Source organism: Oryzias latipes, chromosome 17, assembly GCF_002234675.1.
Source record: "Oryzias latipes chromosome 17, ASM223467v1".
Classification (NCBI taxonomy): domain Eukaryota; kingdom Metazoa; phylum Chordata; class Actinopteri; order Beloniformes; family Adrianichthyidae; genus Oryzias; species Oryzias latipes.
Window position 1 is genome coordinate 22,827,993 of NC_019875.2, and position 19,916 is coordinate 22,847,908.

At 39.4% G+C, this 19,916-nt stretch overlaps 1 protein-coding gene across 2 annotated transcripts; it reads left to right on the top strand.

The window, feature by feature from the left end:
- Positions 1-875: 875 nt before the first annotated feature.
- On the top strand, positions 876-10,156 carry LOC101165762 (mitochondrial coenzyme A transporter SLC25A42). Of its 2 annotated transcripts, none has more exons than XM_011486734.3 (8): positions 876-1,274; positions 2,727-2,828; positions 4,287-4,398; positions 4,506-4,531; positions 4,710-4,876; positions 4,967-5,083; positions 6,180-6,331; positions 7,415-10,156. In XM_011486734.3, exons 2-8 carry the CDS (start codon positions 2,736-2,738, stop codon positions 7,738-7,740), a joined length of 993 nt encoding a protein of 330 aa, XP_011485036.1. In that variant the 5' UTR covers positions 876-1,274; positions 2,727-2,735; the 3' UTR covers positions 7,741-10,156. The 2 variants fall into 2 exon arrangements, with proteins under 2 accessions (XP_011485036.1, XP_004079244.1); XM_004079196.4 differs by having other exon boundaries at positions 877-1,274; positions 2,659-2,828.
- Positions 10,157-19,916: the final 9,760 nt, after the last annotated feature.

Consider the following 19,916-nt stretch of genomic DNA (forward strand, 5'->3'; position numbering starts at 1 on the left):
TAACCAATTAACCTATGAAGTATGTTATGGGATGGTGGGAGGAACCCGGAGTCCCAGGAGAAAACCCACGGGAGAACATGTAAACTCCACACAGAAAGGTGTTCTGTTTCAGGTCCCCCAGCCGGGACTTGAACCAGGGGCCTTCTTCTATGCTAACCACCGCGCAGGGCGCGCCTGTTGGACCAAAACTTACATTTGCTTTCAAATCATTTTCTCTTTAAATTTCTAAATCTAGAAAAACTCTTGTGTTGTTACATTTCCCACCATTCTTGGAAGTTGTTGTCTTTTCTGTGAGTCTGGCTCCTCATAACTCCACTTTTTTTTCACTGCATGACGACTTTGATTTGCTTGATGGTTCATTTTTTGCGGTACCACAACAGGTTTTATGTAACTTTAGCGTTATCAAAGTTAAAAAAACAATTTACTCTTGTCAATTAATTTTGTTTTCGTCAATCGGATTTATATTAAAGCCACATTTTAAGGTCCAAATCTTTTAATTACTTTATATATGTTTTTTTCAAATATTGCACACTTTGCTGTACGTACTATCTATTTGTTCAGCCACCTTGTTCTTTTTAAAGCTTGTGAAAAATGAACATAGTGAAAGATGCGTTTTCCTCCTGGAAAATAAAAGGCTCAATTCTCAGATGGTCGTCATAGTTAAGTTAATACTCATTTTATCTCATCTTAATTACAAATCACAAATGTAAATATGTAATATTTTTATATATTTATCAAGTTGTTTTATTTTCTTTTTTTAATTTTAGATAAAAAAAAAAAATCAAACAACTCATTGTTTCGAGCTTTGCTTACGCCCCTCCAACCGACCAATCATGGCTGGCCCAAAAATCGACTTCATTTCCCACAATGCCACCGCGCTTGCCCTTGTCAAACCCAAACCTCACTGTTTATATGCTAACGTGAAATGCCTCGACTTGAGTGGCTGACAGACGCAGTAACGGCTGAAACGCGACCTTAAAAGAAGGCTGCCTGTCACAAAGTCAGCGCTACTGTGCCAGACTTGAACATTTAGAGGGAAACTTTGCCTTTTTTTCTTTTCTGTATAATTGAGAAACATTTTCTGTTAGTATTAGCACTCAACTTTAGGGTTCACATATCAGCAAGCGTGTAGTTTTATCGGCTAGCAGCTAGCATGCGTTACTTAATCGAACTCTTACAGTTAAACTTATGTCGAAAAACGGCTGAAGAGTGGAAATAAGAGGCGAACTGAGGCACGTCGAAGCGCACAAAACCTGGGTGCTGCCAGTTACGAGGTAAGTCGTTTGTGACGTTTGACAGTTGTGACACAGCAGAGGTAGAAACGTTTTGGTTTGCTTTTCAGCAGACCAGTGATAGGGATCGAATGAGAGGCGTGGTAGGTTTGGATGAATGTCCAGTGTTGATTAAAAAATACAATTGAGATAAAAACGAGGCACAACATCTGAGCTATAGAAAAGCCAATTAGGAAATTAATATTACATTTGAGCTGTAATGTAAAAGGATTGTAACCTGTCAGCAATTCCACAGAACATCATCTGGAAATAAATGATTAAGTCATTAAATGTGTGTATTTTTAAACTGAATTCCTCCTGATTTCATTCATATGTGGCACTGAAGGAGACATTTGTACCTCTGGAGCCTTTTCTTGTACTCATTGACACGTGAAGTCAAGATTCTGCAAAATGTGGACCTACGACAAACATTAACTGACGTGTTTATGAACACCTATTTGGGTGTCAAACTAAACTTTCTGGTCACAAAACACGATTATTTTCCTGGAAGAGTCTGTGCAGCATAAGAATCCCACATGAAGGCAGTCAACCTAGGCACAGGTTTCAGTTACTTAGACAAAGGAATCCTTGTAGGTGGAAGGAAAGGAATGTTTTAAGTTACACCAAACATTTTTAATTTTACACACTTTTATAGAATCACTGAAGTCTTCAGGGCATTAGCCGCAGGAGTTCAACCACAAAATAAAAGGAAAAGTGTCACAAAATGATGCATTTTTTTGTTGATGATGCTGGCTGTAGATGTTCAGCATCACATGTCTCTGACATGAGTTGAGATTTGTCAACCACGTTTCTAGTCTGAGATTAAGCAGACCGGAGTTGAGGTTAAAGGTTCAGAAATTCTTGATTTGTGAGATGAAATGTTAGCTAATGGAGTGCTATGTAAATGCCTTTGGTTCTTACCGCAGGAGATCCCACAAAACATGTTGTTTTGGTTGAAATCTGATATCCTGGTGGGGAAGAGCTTAATAGTAATACTTGTGTCGTACGCAGCGGCACCTTCACCTACAAACTGTGAGCTCTGTCCTTCAGGGAATTAATGTTTGTCTTGTTGAATTCAAAGTTTATTTTTCCGTCTTAGGTGTGGAGTTTGGTTACTGTTACATTTGTGTTAATTAGTTAGTGGAGTTTGTATTAAGTTGCTTTTTGAGCAATGAATCCTACAGAATGAGGTCATCCTACAGCAACATTTTTGCAGCAAGAAATGACAGAATAAAAATGTTTTTTTTCTTGGAATAAAAAAGGATTACTTCTGTTTTAAAATCTTTCTTATCATTTTTGCAGTTGGCATGGAGTATGACCATACTATACTGATTACATGTTTTATTTTGATGTTCAGTTTAATCTAAAACTTGTTTTCTTCCTGTAGCTCCCTCGGCTCCTGGTGGTGCTGTCCGCTCTCAGTGGCTTGAATTCATGAGCGTGCTCTTTGTGTAGTCTGCAGTGATGGGGAGCGGAGTCCACGAACAACAGCGCTCACTGACACAAGGAGAAGTGGCGCCGTTGCCTTCATCCAGTCAGTCAGAAGGGAGCTATGAGGTGAAAAAAATGTCACGCCATTTTGGGCCTAAAGGCCTCCATTACACTATTTGTTTATTTTCTTTGGACGGATCTTTTCGCTCTCAGACACACAGGCGAACAACACACAAACCCTCCAGCTAACCAATCAGCTTAAAGATTAGGAAGGAATGTAAAAACAGCTGCTCTAACACAAAGAAAGATGAAATGTGGCTTTATGACGGTGGCCCTGAAGTGCAAATCCAGTCAAGCCTCCGGTATCTTGGGGTGTTGTTTGACAGCTCTGTGTCCCTGGAAGATCACTCAAAACAGATAATAAAACTTTTTATATCATTTGAGGAACATGGCAAAATTTAATTTTGATTTCTGGAAATGACTGTAGTTTTCTGAAACGTTTTATTTTTTATTTTGTCTCATTTTTTTTAAAATTGTGTTTTGGTTTCTGGAATTCTGCTTTGATTTCTTCAATGTAATGCTGTTTTTATAATTTGTTTTGCTTTATTAATTGTCACTGTCATCTTTAACATGTTTTTTTTTGTTGACTGAACCCCCCCAAAAAAAATAGTGACTGATTTGTTGGTGGGCTGCACGGTGGTGCAGTGGTTAGCGCTGTTGCCTCACAGCAAGAAGGCCTCTGGTTAAAGTCCTGGCTGGGGGACCTGAAACAGAACATCAATGGGGGACCTTTCTGTGTGGAGTTTGCATGTTCTCCCCATGCATCCATGGGTTTTCTCCGGGGACTCCGGCTTCCTCCCACCGTCCAAAAACATGGACATTGGTTAATTGGTTACGGTACTCTAAATTGTCCTCAGACGTGAATGTGAGTGTGCATGGGTGTCTGATTTGTGTGGTCCCCTGCTTTCGCCTGCAAGTGGCCGGGATAGGCTCCGGCATGACCCCGGAAGAGACAAATGGATTAGAAGATGAATAAATGAATGAATGAATGATTTGTTGGTGTGATTTGGTCTTCAGGGCCACCGTACTTCATGGCCACTGATTGCAGCAAATGAGGTTTCTTCTTCTTTCTGTCAACTATAGAAGTGGGCATAGACTTGTTCCTGCAAACCTCCAACTCTGCAGTTTTACTGTATGAGTAAACATATAATATATAACTTATATATAACATATAACTTGAAGGAAAAATGAAGAAACCAAACATTATGCTGTAAAATTAAATCATTCGTGCTACTAAACCTGTTCTAGCTGATAATGAATGAGATTTTTAGTGTTTGCTTCAGTTGCATATTTTGTTTTATAAGCTAGAAATTCAGTCGTGAAGTCCCCACAGCTCTGAGATCTCTGATTTCTGAATGAATGAGCGCTCGCTTTGATTCATTTAACCCGGAGCGGGATCACTGCACCTCACATGGGGAGGGGTGGTTCTTAATGATCCACAGAATCTCAAACACATCTTCAGTCAGACGTTTCTGTCTTGTTGCTGTTGGTGACCCTAACGGCGATCCCTTCATTGATGTGCAGGGCATGAAGCAAACCCGCTCCGTCCTAAACTCGCTGTTCTCGGGGGCTTTAGCCGGAGCCGTGGCAAAGACTGCTGTTGCCCCACTGGACAGAACCAAAATCATTTTTCAAGGTAAGTGGTGCTGATCTGAATGTTCAAAGAGGCTTTGGATCATAAATGACCTTTGTGACTTGTATTTTGAACGTGTTTGACATTAATAGTTTTTGTTTCTCTTCTAGTGTCTTCAAACCGATTTTCTGCAAAAGTAAGTTGGAGCTTAATATTTCATAGCTGCTCTCATTCCTGATGGTTTTTTGAGTACCGTACTTGTAAATAAACTTTATTTAGAAAATAAACTAAATCTTATTAATAAACTATATTTAGGTTCCACTTGTTTAGAATAAATACATTTAAATGAAGTAAATGCTGTTTCTGCATGACAGGAAGCCTACAGGTTGATCTACCGAACTTACCTAAAAGACGGCTTCCTCAGTCTGTGGAGGGGGAACTCTGCCACCATGGTGCGAGTCATCCCATATGCTGCCATCCAGTTCTGTGCACACGAGCAGTACAAGAGACTGCTGGGAGGTTATTATGGCTTTCAGGGGAAGTGAGTGCTGTTCTTGTTGTGCGTTTATGAACTTCAGTCCTGTTTTTAGACAAAGAAAAAGGCTAAAGCTGAGAAATCTGCTGGTTTCAGAGTTCTGCCTCCAGTCCCGAGGTTATTGGCTGGGTCTTTGGCTGGAACCACAGCGGCCATGCTGACTTACCCTCTGGACGTGGTGCGGGCCAGGATGGCTGTGACGCCCAAGGAAATGTAAGCACATTAACGGAGGTTACTACATTACCTCAGTGGACATGACGATTTATTTCAATGGCCCAGAACAGCATAAAATTACTTAAACAGTTTAATTGGTTGTCTGAATTCCGTCAGTACTTACAACTTACTGCACTGTATACGGCGCTCGTCATGTTGTTGGGGTGTCTGAATCTTCATGTCTGAATCAAAATCCAGTGCTCTGGACATTTTTAATGCAAAAAATCAATGTGGGGCAGCAAGACAGCCCCCATACCTCACAGCAAGAAGGCCCCCAGTTCAAGTCCCAGCTGTGGGACCTGGAACAAACACCAAGGACCAGGACCTCTCTGTGTGGGGTTTGCATGTTCTCCCCGTGCATGCGTGGGTTTTCTCCGGGGACTCCAGCTTCCTCCCACCGTCCAAAAACATGCTTCATAGCCTGTTACTCAAAATGGTTACTCTAAGTTGTGTGATTGTGCATGGGTGTGTGATTTGTGGCCCTGCGACAGACTGGCGACGTGTCCAGGATGTCCCCTGCCTTCGCCCACAAGTGGCCAGGATAGGCCCCGGCAGCCCCGCGACCCCGGGAGGGACAAAACGGGCTTAGAATATGAATGAAAGAAAGGATTAATGCTCACTCGATTGGTGAATATCGAACACAATGCATTGCGTTTGATTGGTTTGTCATTTGAAAAAATATGTGTAAATACATTCTTTTATAAATAATCAAGTTTTCATCCTCAGAACTCAGGTGATTCATTAACAGTCTTTGTAAAATGTTCATATTTATTAGGTTTTTACTTTGGCAAATGGGTAATGTCATATTTTGCGATTTTTGCATGAAAATCCAGGGCACCAGAGAGTCCCGCACTAAATAGTGTTTTAGTGGTTAAGGAATAGGCATAAGAAAAATAAGGCAAGTTATTTTTCATTTGAATTCTTTTAAAATAATTGGGCCAAATATTCTTGTAACCAGAAGCTATTTTGGATCAGGCCATTAAACTCTGTGTGTTCAGAACCTGGAATCACCTGATCCAGGTAATAAGCACCTGATGGAGTTGCTATATATGGAATTCAAGACACAGCTTTAATGCTTTGTTGTTTTTCTCTTCAGGTACAGCAATATTCTGCACGTTTTTGCACGGATCTCTCAGGAAGAGGGTATAAAGACTCTGTTTCGAGGTTTTACCCCAACCATTCTGGGTGTGGTTCCTTACGCCGGTCTGAGCTTCTTTACCTATGAAACGCTGAAGAAGTTGCATGCAGGTAAAACGGGCCGCATTACCTCCTGTCTTTACATGCACTAAATTAGGGATGTCTCAGTCAGGTGTTCTTTGGCCCTGATCCGGTTCGGAGTAATTTAATTTTGAGAATGTGCCGATACCAAAACCCGATCTGATTCTTTTGTAACACATTTTAAAAATTGAACACATGGAAAGTAAACAGATCCCGGTTTCCCCCTGTTTTTTATTTTGTTTACCTATTTTTATCATTTAACAATTAAACAGTGCACTTCTGGGAAAAAATAGTTTACTATTAACTAGTAAAAGAGTGTTAATTAGTCATGAGGGAAAATTTGGTGACTGTAGCTTTAGTAGCTTCAGAACTATTGAACATTTTGATTATGATGGTTCAAATGGCAGTTAGAAATCTCTTAGAAATTAAAAATGACTTTCTTCCAAGTCGTTGCTGTAAAATGAACATGACAATGATTATGCATGACTAGATCATATCAATGTAACCATTTATTTGTTCTGGCTGTTTTTTAAGACAACATTTTTTCTTCTTTCCCTTTTTGGATCGGATATTGCACTTTGTAGACGGTCCCTTGGCAGCCGTCTCATTGCCATCTTTCATTTTAATTCTGAATTCCTTTTTCAGATAAAAACAAAAAACAATGTTTTTTTCTTTGATATGCCTTGGTAGGTCATTGTTTGTGTTTGGACAAACCAATAGAGACATTTGCTGTCAGGGATGACCTTTTATTTTTTAAAAGGGTTATTGAGCCTGTTAGTCCTAAACTGTGATAATATTGATAAATTAACTGAGCTGTTTTTGTGAGTTTCCTGCTCAAACTGTTGTGTTTTACAGCAATAATATCGGTATGTTGTGATCTGTTTATGATATGCAGACTTCTAGTACTTATCTGTAATAATAAGCTTGAATTATATAGTGCTGATCATAAAAATGAAAGAAATATGTGATCCCTGATCGGGATGCAACATCCTATTTTCATCGATTCTGAAGCTACATGATTGGCTCGATTTTTGTTTTGATCATGTTAGGATCGGGACATCCCTACACCAAATAACATCTGAGTAAAATATCTTTTTCTTCCTCCTGCATCAGAACGGACTGGTCGCGCACATCCCTACTCTTACGAACGTCTGACCTTCGGAGCCTGCGCCGGTCTCATCGGTCAGTCGGCGTCTTACCCCCTGGATGTGGTAAGGCGGCGCATGCAGACGGCGGGTGTCACAGGCCACACGTACGGCACCATTTTTGGCACCATGAGGGAGATCGTGTCAGAGGAGGGCTTCATCCGTGGACTTTACAAAGGCCTCAGCATGAACTGGGTGAAAGGCCCCATTGCTGTTGGGATCAGCTTCACCACGTTTGACCTTACACAGATTCTCCTGAAGAAGCTGCATCAGATGGGCTTCACTGGACAGTGATGGCACAGATGGAGGAGAAGGGTGAGAGGGGATAGAAGGGATGCTTGGAGACTTTTTCACAGCTGGATGGAGGCAAAAGCACAGTGACTCAGGTTGTGCAGGAAATGATTCCTGCAGTGGAGGTACGGTGGTTTTTGAGAGCAATATGAGCAAAAAGGTGTTAATCACATTTAACTGTCGATGTGAACGAGACCTCTGAGAATCTTCACAAGAGTTTCCAAACATTTGCAGAGGTCTCAACTGCCATGCCCGTCTGCAAGCAGTGATACCAAAGGGACGGAGCTTGCTGCAGATATGAATGACGTGTGTGACGTTGATGTTGGTACGAGTGTCATTGCTAACATATGTAATATCGCCCATATCTTCTCAAGTTTTTCTGCATTGTAAACGTATCACTGGATTTTTGAGCATTATTTTGTTTTGTCCGACAGTAAAGTTCGCTAAAGTTTAGGCTCGCTGCAAAATGTGACATTTAATTCCCAGATTCCCAGTGATCCAGCTCCAAATCCATCGGTATAGATGGTCTCTGAAAGGTTTACAATGATGTGCGTTTGCTGGCATGACCATATCTGGGGTATTAAGCTGGTTGAAAACACACTCAGAGTGAACACATATGTCTTCCTTTTACTACCAGTATGATGGATGAATATTTCCTCTCAAATGACACTAGTCTGACTCCAACACAGCACGGACAACTTTAAATTCCCACTTAGCTGGAAATGCTAACGGAATAAGTTGACTGGAAATATGCAAGGATGCTTATGCAGTCTGCAATGTACATTATAGAGTTCTGTGATTTGCCTCACAGCAAAATCAAAGATGCCTAATTATTGCATTTTAAGATGTTAAATGAATTGGAGGTGTTTAAAAGAAAAATCTATTTTATGGCCACGTATCTCATGAGGCTGCAGGCCCAGGAGAACGTTTGCAGTGTATTGATGGAGGCTTACAGTCGCTGTCAATGGTTTCTATACTTAGGAGACATAGTTGAGATATTGAGCTGCTGACTGAGAGCCAAGTGGAGCAGAGGGCAAGTCCTGTTATCTAGTTCCAAACACAGTTAACACAATCTGTATGTTTGGTTTGTATGTTGGTCTGAACAAGCTAGTACAAAAAACCATAAAAACCTCTAGGCAAATCCTTTTATATACGAGTAGAGTTTTTACTGTTAAGGTAATTTGATTATTGAAATCATATCTGAATATTTTTGGCATATTTTTTTGGTTACTTTGATGAATTTTTCATCTGTCCAGTCACTCATTTACTTTTTTTGCAGTTTTTTTTCCAAACATAAAAGCCTCTTAAAAGAATGTGAAAAACATGGGTTTCCACAGCTTTTCTCACATCTCCGAGCATCACAAAAGCAAAAGATTAGACTTGAGGATCCAGTTATTTACATGGATTCATACGTGTGTGGAAAACGTTTTTTCACTGCAGCACAGAGAAGCAGAAAGGGCTGTTTTCACCTCAGGTGAGAGCAAACAGGATTCCTTGTTCTTTTCCTTCCCTCCATCGGTCTGATGAGCTGTAGATAAACTGTATCTACAAACAGAAGCATCGTCTTTTAGTCGCAATCTATGATTTTCTGGACAAAGACAGTATCTGTGATTGGTGTGAGACACAGAGGAGCTGCTGTGTTTACAATGCTCAGACCCTGGAAGGTCAATGAATGTTATTTACTGATTCTTAAGTGCCTAAAGAGGAGTAGAAAGGTTTTTACTATGACTAACTTCTTTGGAGAGGTGGTTCTGATTTTTCGCCTCGTCTCTGCGTTGAAGTGACGAGTTCTCAGGAGGCAGCCGATGTCTGAAAGTTTGGTGTTGTGAGACTGCAGTGACTGAATGTATTACCCTACTATTAGGTTTTTTTGTGTGACGATTTTGCAAAAGCTTGAACTGCCATGCAGAATCCTGCTGTTCCGTTTGTGATTTATTTTGGGATTCATTTTAAAATCTAAAAAATAAACAAAAAAAATCCCACTTTCAGTATTTTTCTTAACCCGCCTGTCATGCAGAAATGAAAATGAATTATTAATTTTGTAACATCAAAGGAGTTGGGTGAGTGGAGAAAGAACACCTAGACAATCATCAAATGCCAAAAACATTATTAAATAATTTGCATTTGCTGACAGCAGCTTAACGTAACAAAACTAAAGCACTACAGTAACTACATTCAGTACACCCTGACTTTTTTTAAGGGGGGACTCCATCATTGAATTGCAGACATGCTCTTCTGTATTGTTGCAACACCTTGTACGATTTTAGTGGCAGTAAAACATTTTTTAAATCCTAGTGCCAACTGAATGTAATGTAACTGAGAAATCACAGCCTGTGTCAAACGTTTCGTGATGATGCTGTTTCTGTAGGAAATGTTCTTAAAGTTCAACAAGTGAAATAAAACTGGATGTTAACAATTAGCTTTATGTTTGTTTGTGTTTTATGTCCATATCTGCAGACATGAAGTTGGTGCATCTTTTTTAAATGTACGTAATTTATTTTGCAATAGTTTTCATTTGTTTACCTTAAAGAAGGAAGAATTCAACATAAAATCGGTTCAATTTAGTCTACATCTGGAACTCTTAATGTGTATCGTGTTAGCATAATAGATGAGAACAAAAAGTTCTTCTGCTGAAATGAATATATGATTTTTTGAAATGTTTACTACAAATAAATGAGATAAAACTGCAAATCATTTTAACCCTTGTGCTATCTTAGATGACCCCACCCTTACATTGACGTAAGGGCGGAGTCTTGGAAGAAAGTCATTTCTCCCTACCATGACAATGGTGGAAAGATTTCATGTAATCCATGGACACCAGTGAAGATCACAAATCATTGAAGAAAAAAGGTTCAGCGCACTGTCTAGTGCACGTGTCAAACTCAAGGCCCGGGGGCCAAATGTGGCCCTCCATGTCATTTCATGTGGCCCGCGAAATCATAAAAGTTTTTAATTTCTTAAAATAAAAATTGGTGTGTATTTATTCATATCAAGGGGGAATCAGACTTGAAATATCAGATTGGGTAACTATTCGTTAGGACTTAAACACTGTCCATATAACCTAACCTGACAGAATCAAATGTAAAAGGATTTATGCTGGAATAACAGGCAAACATATGTTTTCTATGCATCTTTAATTGTCTCTTTAAAAAGTTCTAATAAATAAATAATGATTTATATAACATTAAGGAGTAGTTACATTTATTTTTCATAATATTTAGTTACATGTATAAGTTATTTCTGGCCCTTTGAGGACAGCCACTATGCTGATGTGGCCCTCAGTGAAAATGAGTTTGACACCCCTGGTCTAGTGGGTCTAGATGACCCAACTCCCAATGGTAAAGTGCCTAGGGTAGCACAAGGGTTAAATAAACGAAAATAGTTTTTTTGTGCCAAATACTAGGCTATAATAACTTCAACTACATGCTTCATATTTTCAGGTACACATAGAAAAATATTGTAATTATCTCCACAGACTAATCGACTCATTAATGAAAATCAAATGTAAATTCCAAAGAGATGAGGACATTTTCTGTAATGGTATCATTACCACACAAGAAGGCGCTCCATCCCCATCATTGCAAAACCTCCCTTTGCTGCACTGCCGTTCTGCCATTGTGCCGCTAGGTGGCGGTGTGAGACGGGTGTTGCAGCCGAGGGCAGAGGATGAGCAGAGCCGCTTCTGAGGCCGAGTGTTGAACTTGACCGTGAAGTCAAGCCCAACACCTTTAAACAATAAATAAACAGTCCCACTTCAACAAATACTGAGCGTATTTAAACGTGTGAAAAATGGACAAAATGTAACATTTTTTACAATATAATGTAGAAATAAAGTTTGTTTAACGAAAAATGAAATAGCATTTTTTGTCAGTAAAAGTCTAGGCATGTTAATAGTAATGCCATAGCATATAATACATTAATTATAATTTTTAACCCCACAAATTACACAAATAAATCAGTTAATTTTGAGCAAATTTTGGTAGAAACCAAAACTCTTCAGAGGGCAAACTAGAATGAAGAAAGGAGGGGATGAAAGGAGACTGACAGAGGATGTGGTTGCTATAGAAACTTGGCATGATGCCTGATGGAGGCAGAGCCAATTTGCATTCATTTAGATGAAGGTTGCTTTGCACTCTCTCTGAAATAAAGGGAACCACTTCATTCACTTCAGTCTTTTCCTATGGAGCACTTGGCTTAATTTTAAAGTTCTTTCTCTTGGACGTCTTATTTTGCTATTGCAATTTTATTTTTATATTTTTATGAAACAATTTTACTGTGTGTTTATCATTAGCGTGTAAAACACTTTGTAGGGAATATAATTCACAACCTATTTATATTTATATATATATTTGTCATTTTTACTTTATTTCCTTTTAATTGTACAATATTTTTAGACAACATTTTTATTTCTATTTGTATTAGTTTGGAGTATGTAGACGTTTGTAGTTAAAACTGCTGCGGAAAAAAATCGTTTACCCCCTTTGAGTGAATTACTATAAATGACAAAAACAGCAGAATGCACGTGTACCAGGCCACGTGAGGATACTTAACAAAGGCCTCTGTTTGTGTTAAAAATGAAGGCCTTTAATCGCGTTCAACAATGAATGAATTAACAGAATATTTACAAAGCACCAATATTGCTTTTTTTACCTTCTAATTATTTAACCTGTCAACATACTGTATGAAGTTCTGGAAAAAGTATGGCGTCCATGTTGGGCCTTTGGAACAATGATTGTAATTATCGTTTTCTTTAGCTAATGGAGTTTTGATTGTGTGTGTGCCTCCAAACTTTGTGGTAAATTTAAAATAATAAAAAGAAAAAAGAAAAAAATGTTTTAGTGTTTTTTGTATTATTATTATCATTATTATTTTTAATAAGAAAAAAAAGTTTAAACAAACTAAACCTAAAATCATTAAACGGTCCTCTGGAAGCAACTAATTACAATTCATCAGCAAACAGCTGAGCCATTTCTGATCAGGTGAGAATGAAGGATATTGATAATGATTGATTTTTAAAAAATATTTTATTTATTTTTTCAGTGTAAAACTTTCATTTCAAATTTTATAAAAACGTTTATAGCAACACATTGAATTTATCTTTATTTTATTCATCATACATTTATCTATACACTCAAAACTCTTAACATATAAATATTAAATTAGAAACAGCAATGTTTAGCCCAAATTCTTCTCGCATACGTTTTATTTGATTAAAATTATTGGTGAGCTGCAGCATTTAGAACAAGGAGATCATCATGTGCAAATATAGTTCCCAAAAATGACTTCTAAACAATGAAATATTGTCCTGATCTGATTCTTTATAAAATATTTTATAAATTAATTTGCTATTCAGACAATTTTACATTTTATTTAAAAACAACAAAGATATCAAAACCGTTGTGTCCGACAAGTGGTGTAAACATGCAAAGCAAACATAATTTTTCATCTCCATGGAAACAAAGATCATCAATGAAAAAAGAACTTTTTTGGTTGAAACTAAAACAACATCCTGTTCATGAATTGTGGTTTTTTGCATTTATTTTAACCCAAAAAAAGTAAATAATAGAAAAAAAAAAAAAAAGCAAGATTTCTTTTTTAGCAGGAACTTTGAGCTGGATCGGTCTTTTGTGTTGTCTGGAGATTTCTCTGTTTGTCATAAATCTGGAAGACACACAAAAAAAGAAAAGTTAGTGACAAAAAAATGCTGAATAATTCTTATCAATTAGAACAAATTACATTTTTTAAAGCACAGCAGTCACAGGCGAAGTAAACGCAGAACACAGCGTCATACTTTTGTTAAATTTACACACAATCAATATGTTTTTGTGTGTACATGCCACCACACAACACACAGGTCTGCTGTCTGGTTTTGCATTTTGAGGATCGTCAAGCATTTGATCAGCAGAAACAACGACTTTACTGCTTTAAATGAGAAGGTGTACCAAGAGGACACGCCCACTGTCCTTAAATCCAGCAAAACCTTTTTAGCACATGAACACTACACAGATTTTTTTTGATTTAAATGTCCTGAGGGGCGGGAAAGAAGACGAAGAAGAGAGATTGAACAGATCCAGGTTTTCCAACATTGTTCATTTTCTTGCAACCTTTATGGCTGCCCGCAGCTGCTACATCATACTGTGATGCTGGGAAAGGACCTCATTTCCTTTAAATCTGAGCAAACGTAAAGGAAAAAATGAATGAAAAGGTAAAGCTCTTTTCACCAAGTTCTGGTACTTTATACTTGAATACTTACATTTTTGAGTTTAAAATCACTACTTCATAGCAGGAAATACATGTCATCGTGGTAAAGAATTTTCAAAATAAATTAAGACTTTTGTGAACTGTATTTACATAAAAGTCAAGTTAAGTTTTAATTAAAATCCCTATTTCTAACATTTTTTTCTGCTCCTTCTTACCAGGATATTTAACATTTAATTAAATAACATTTTAAAGGACAAATGCAATTGCACTATAGCATTCTGTTTCCTTATATTTTGGATTAAATTAAACTTTATTGTCAACTACAGGGTATCAAAATGATTTTTGGTATCTGAACAAAAGTGCAAGAGCAGCAATTTTAAAAAAGAGGGATTTTCGTCACTATCTTCTGTTATTTTTTATTTTCTCTCACAATATAGGTGGAAAGTAGCATTTTTCCTAAAATATAAAAATATTTATGAAACATTTTTAACATTCACTGCCTAATATAATGTGTAACACACAAAGGAATACAGTCATAAATGAATAGATCCTCATTTATGGTGACTCTTCGTCTGTCCAACAAAGACTTCTCTGCTGCCTCTCAGCATAAAGACGCGTCATTGGATCAGAGCTCGTCTGGGTTCTTGAATGTGCGGCGTGCTAAGTGGCTGTGACTGAGCTCTGAATGGGTGAGCAGCAACAGTTTTCAAACAGAGCCAACTTGTGTGTGTGTGTGTGTGTGTGTGTGAGAGAGAGAGTTTTCAGCTTACGTGAATAATGGCATCACAGTAGGACAGGGTCTCAGGTCAGGATGCTTGTCCTGAGAACACACCTGCACTCTTTTTTTTTTTTTTTTGTCGGGAAGCAGATTTTTTTTAAAAAGAAACTGCGATTAAAATGATCTTGAATTTCAGCTGAAGTGTGCATGTACACTTCAGCTGGGGTTGGAGGGGGTTGCTTTAAATCTGGGGCAATAAGTTTCCTGCAGTCTCAACAACAAAGCTGAATAATTTAAGTCCTAGTTCACGTAGAAAAAGGGAAAACGCTTTGCGTGGGTGTGTTCGAGTGCACATACATGATGTGTGAGTTGCAAGACATCCTCCCATCTTGTTATGCAAGGAAAATGTGAAAGTGTCTGCATCCCTCTGGAACCACAAACCAGGCCACAGTGTTGTACCCTCCTTCCTCCTCTCGTTTCCCATCAAAGCTTCTATTTCTGAGTCACAGCAGAGATTTCTTTTTGGGTTTTTGCAAAGTTTTTTGGATCTGCAGTAATATGACCAGAAGCCACTTTTACTTCTCATCAGTGGTATTTCTCTACTTCTGCACACAGGGATCTTCAGTGGTTAAACACTGACTGACTGTGGAAAAGGATATGAAAACAGCCATCAACTCAGGTGGGATTCTGGCTCAGCCATTATGAAAAAACAAAGCTTTTTTGGGCATTACGTCTCCAATGCTAACCAACAGACTTTCATTTAAATTAGGTACGAAAAACGTAAAAATCTTTTATCGTCTTAATACCTAAATCAAATCTTTATTTTTAAAAACAAATGTTTGAAAGTATGCAGAGCTTCAAAGAAGATTGATGTGAAAACACTGAAGACATCAAGATTAACATCTTGGTTTGGCACGAAGTGGCCAAAGGAATGAGATTGATGCAGAAAATCTGATTTAGTCATGATAGTAATGCACTTTGAACACCTGACTGATGTTTGATGGCAATTCTGAAGGCTACAAACTGACTCCTTTTAAGAGTTGCATCTGTGTATGTTGGAACTGAAATCAAGCTTTAGTTTCTGTGGAATAAAAAACGGTAAACTTGATCCAGAAAGGTATTTTATGACTGACTTTGTGTTTTGTACAATTAGTGAAGCATGTTGTGGGAACTATGTTGCAATATTGGGCTATATTATTAAAACTAAATTGAATTGAAAGTGAATAAAACCCTAAAAAAAAAAGGATTCTGTTAAACATCTATGCTCCAGAGCAGTTAGGATTAAAATAGACTTAAAAAAAGAAATATTCTCAGATAACTGGATACAACTTGAGGAGAAAAAAGTGAAATGGAGAATATTATATAGTTTTTCAGTGGGAGAGATAACCATAAAGAAGAAAGAGTAATATGAACAGGCCTGGATTTAGCCAGCCCCACTATGGGGGGCTAGTTAAATTTGGGTGAATTTGCAACTTTGGGTGTGCATAGAGTTTAGGGTGACACATCCCTTTGAGCTGCTAAAATGCATAACCATTCTATCAACATATCAGTTCATCTATCCATATATTTATCTTCTGATTTGATTTGATAAGTTTTATGTTAAATACTCTTACTGACACTACCCTCTGCATTTACCGGGCTTGGGACGAGCACATACAGGTCACTGGTTTGTGCCCTGTCGAGGCTACATTTATCTTTTTATGTCTGTTCATCTGTCCGTCCATCTTTACAATTTTTGTCTTATTTATTATATTTTTGTCTGTTGCTTTTGAGCTTTGTGGGCTTTTTTTGTAATTTTTTTTTTTTTAGGAAATTGTGGATTTTTGCGGGCCAACACATTTGCCCATGCCCAATACCTGGCCTTGGAAATAAGTTTTTTTTTTTGAAGTGTCAATGCCAAGCTCCTTTTTTTTAGTTTAAGTGAGAAAGTATGAGGCATGGTGGCGTGTCAGTGGCTCCAGAACACACGTGCAAACACACGCACACACATGCATAAGTACTGCAGGCGCATTTTCATGCCTCCTCCCCGCTGAGCCAGAGCCTGAGACGCAGACAGGTCTATGGGTCTATTGAGGGAACCGTGAGGGAGCGGTTCCTTTTTGTAGACCTAATGAAGCCTGGAGCCACAAACATAAAGGAGCGCAGAGAGTCAGCACTGCTCTCCGTCGCCAATTCCCTGCATTTCTTCCCAGCCAAAGTGACCAGTTTATCCAGACATGTACACCGCAATCGCTGTTAACATTAGACCATCTGCACAGATTTAAATACACTATACCAGGAAACAATAGCAACAGCCTCAACTAGGTAGCATCTACATAAATTGTAGGTGCTTTTAAACATGTTTGTTTCAAATTTTATACGACAAAAAGTGAATCAAAAATGTCTATATTCGGTGCAATCTCACATTCCCTGTTTATTTCATCAAAATTTGTAGTTGGGAATCATATTTTTTTATTTAACACCACTTTCATTTTAAAACGTTTCACATTTTGATCATTTCAAAGCAAAATTGAGAAGTGTAGTAATGTTATCTGTCATTTAGTGGACTTGCATTTGTGTTCATCTTTAGAGGCTTCATATGATTATCTCCTTAGTTGACAAAAAAACCAACAAACAATAATCTCTTTCAAGTAAAAAAAAAAAAAGGACCAAAGCAGATTAATAATTTAATCAAGTGATTTGACTGATAATTCTTCTGGCTGGTTAAATAAGTCATTGGAAGAACAGAAGTTTACATGAGTTTCCGTTTCTGCTGCAAACCTCCCGTCAGTCAGAAAGAAACAAAGACAAGCTCCATGCTGGAGAGCCCGAGACCAACATGTCACTCAGAGAAGAAATGTCACAGACAGCAGAGATGTGGAGAGAAAAGGCCTCCTGAAAACACAATTACACTTTCAGCAGGGTAGGTCTGACTTCTGTGTCTGCCTTTCTGCAACTCTGCTGTCACTGTAATGTGATGAAGGAGCGCTTGTCCAAATCTACACCTAGCATCCTCCCAACAAACAGAGCGGGCTAATAATAGACGGCGGTGCTCATCGACAGCCTGCCGGCTTCATTTGCATCTTCAGAGACCCAGACGACAGAAGAGGCCCCCCTCCCACCCACCACCCACGGATGAACCAGACAACCCCTTCACCGCCCTTGACCCATGAACTCTAGGGTCCTTTTTCACCTGCTGCAACGTTATTCATACGATCAGGGCCGTCTAGCCAGCGCCTGACTTCTATGTGTGCCCTGGAGATTCCCACGCTCCGGTCTCAGACCCCCAGTTCAAGAGACAATCACAAAGCTGCAGGAATTATAAGAAATACTGTGGAGATCAGAATTGTCTCTGAGTCTTTATGTCTGACTTTTTGGGTCTCACAGTGACCCTTCACGGTCAGTGTTTCTAATCATGTCTGACTGACAAAATGGGACAGCTTTGTCTGATTCTGGGCGGATGTTAAGCCACGAAAGCCTTATCACAGTCTCGTGCAGACACCCCCCCCCCCCCTCGCTGTGATTTGGTCTCTTCTCTTTCTCCCCTCCATGTTTTGTTGTGCCTTCTTTCTCCGGCACCTCAAGGGTAAACTTGTGACTCGCCTCACCTTTCCTTCCTTCTTCCCCCGTCTTCTTCAATTGCCATTGGCTGAGAGCGACGCCTCAGACTCTCATTGGCTGCTGTACCGTTCAGAAAGAGTGATGCGACATACAGCAGGCTCGTGTAGAGTCGGGGTGTGTAACTGTTATTGTGAGGGATCAGTGAGAGCATCTCCTGCAGATAATATTACTGCCACATCATGTGAGGGGGGGGCTACAGGGGCAGATTCTGAATTCGTCTTGGTTGGCGGCATATGGACACCTTCGTCGCTCTATGCAAATGACCGAGACACGAACACATGTTTGAATGCAGACAAACTGAACCCCCCCAACTTACACCCCTCATTAATTGTCCCTTCTAAAAAAAACCAGACGCCCCCTCCTCAAATAATAACCTCTCCACTTAAACCCCCTCTGCTCCATACCCCCCCTAACAGTCTAGACCCCGAACCAGACACCCCAAAACCTCCCCACCCCCAGCTTCTCCTCCTCGGCTCCCACAACCAGCCGACAGACTCTTGATTCGCGTGACCACCATTTTGCTACCCTCACTGTACAGAGCAGCAGCTGCCCAAAAGGATTGCATTGTTGCTCCCATTGCATGAATTTACCCCCCCCCAACTCAAAGCGACAAAACGTATTCAGTCAAACGTGCAGAAATGTTGTGTGGGAACTCATGTGAGCCCTCGATAACAGAGCTCCACTGCAATCACACTAAAGTGTTGGCTCCAACTTCTGCAGATATTTTTATTCAGCCGCCTATTTTTATGTTTCGGGAGGAGCTCTACAATTCAGTCCCTCCACCGTTTGTCCAGAACCATGGTAACCAGACACATGAAAGTATCTCCATTATGGTCTGTGCTTTCTCAACTTTGTTGGGCCTTGGGATCATTTCTTAATTAGGGTGTGTCTGAGCTTCTCTGTTTGCATGTCCATGTGTGTGTGTGTGTGTGTGTGTGTGTGTGTGTGTGTGATGGGGCGCGATCTGATTAAACAAAGCCTCTGCTTAATCTTGTGTACAGTGTCACATTTGCATGCGAGGGAATCACACGCAAACATGCCAACTGCCATATGGCCCAGTGCGTCTAGACACTTGAACCCGCACACTCCAAGCACCCATCAAACGGGGTGCAAAAAAAAACAAAAAAACAATCCCAATGGCATCGTCTTGAAACGCCGTTTAACTGCTGCCCGCTCGCCGCCGCGTCACATGCGGGATCAGCAATCAGCTCACACCCTTGATGGAGGTTATGCAAATGCAATTAGCCTCGATTTGCATTAGGCGACAGTTAACGGATGCACAGATGGCAGCCGATCGAGGTGTACTCGCCATCTTTGGCAGCGAGAAAGACTGGCGGCCATTTTGTCTGAAGCTGTGCCCATCTGTATGGAAGCGATCACGCTACATCATCGTGACGACGACAGCAGTTTGGGAACCCTGGATGCAGGCTGCAGCATGCACTCAAGCAGCGAGCTGTCGCCCACTGACAACTGACAACATGAAGGAATTAATACTCGTTAACATCCAACAATTGTGGAGTTAAAAAAAGAGCGGGAGGAAGATTTTCTTTTGTCTGTACAAAATCATTCAAACACACACATGCTATTTTAGGCAATAAGCGACTGAGAGCTCATTCCGAGTTATTGAGAATGTGAAGTGCTGCAGAGAGATACTTGCCAT

What these genes read in the sequence shown, in the direction of transcription:
- LOC101165762 (XM_011486734.3), top strand. Translation starts at nt 2,736, where the DNA reads ATGGGGAGCGGAGTCCACGAACAACAGCGCTCACTGACACAAGGAGAA. An exon ending in CAAACCGATTTTCTGCAAAA is followed by an intron (nt 4,532 to 4,709) that starts GTAAGTTGGAGC and finishes TCTGCATGACAG; the next exon opens with GAAGCCTACAGGTTGATCTA. An exon ending in TATTATGGCTTTCAGGGGAA is followed by an intron (nt 4,877 to 4,966) that starts GTGAGTGCTGTT and finishes TGCTGGTTTCAG; the next exon opens with AGTTCTGCCTCCAGTCCCGA.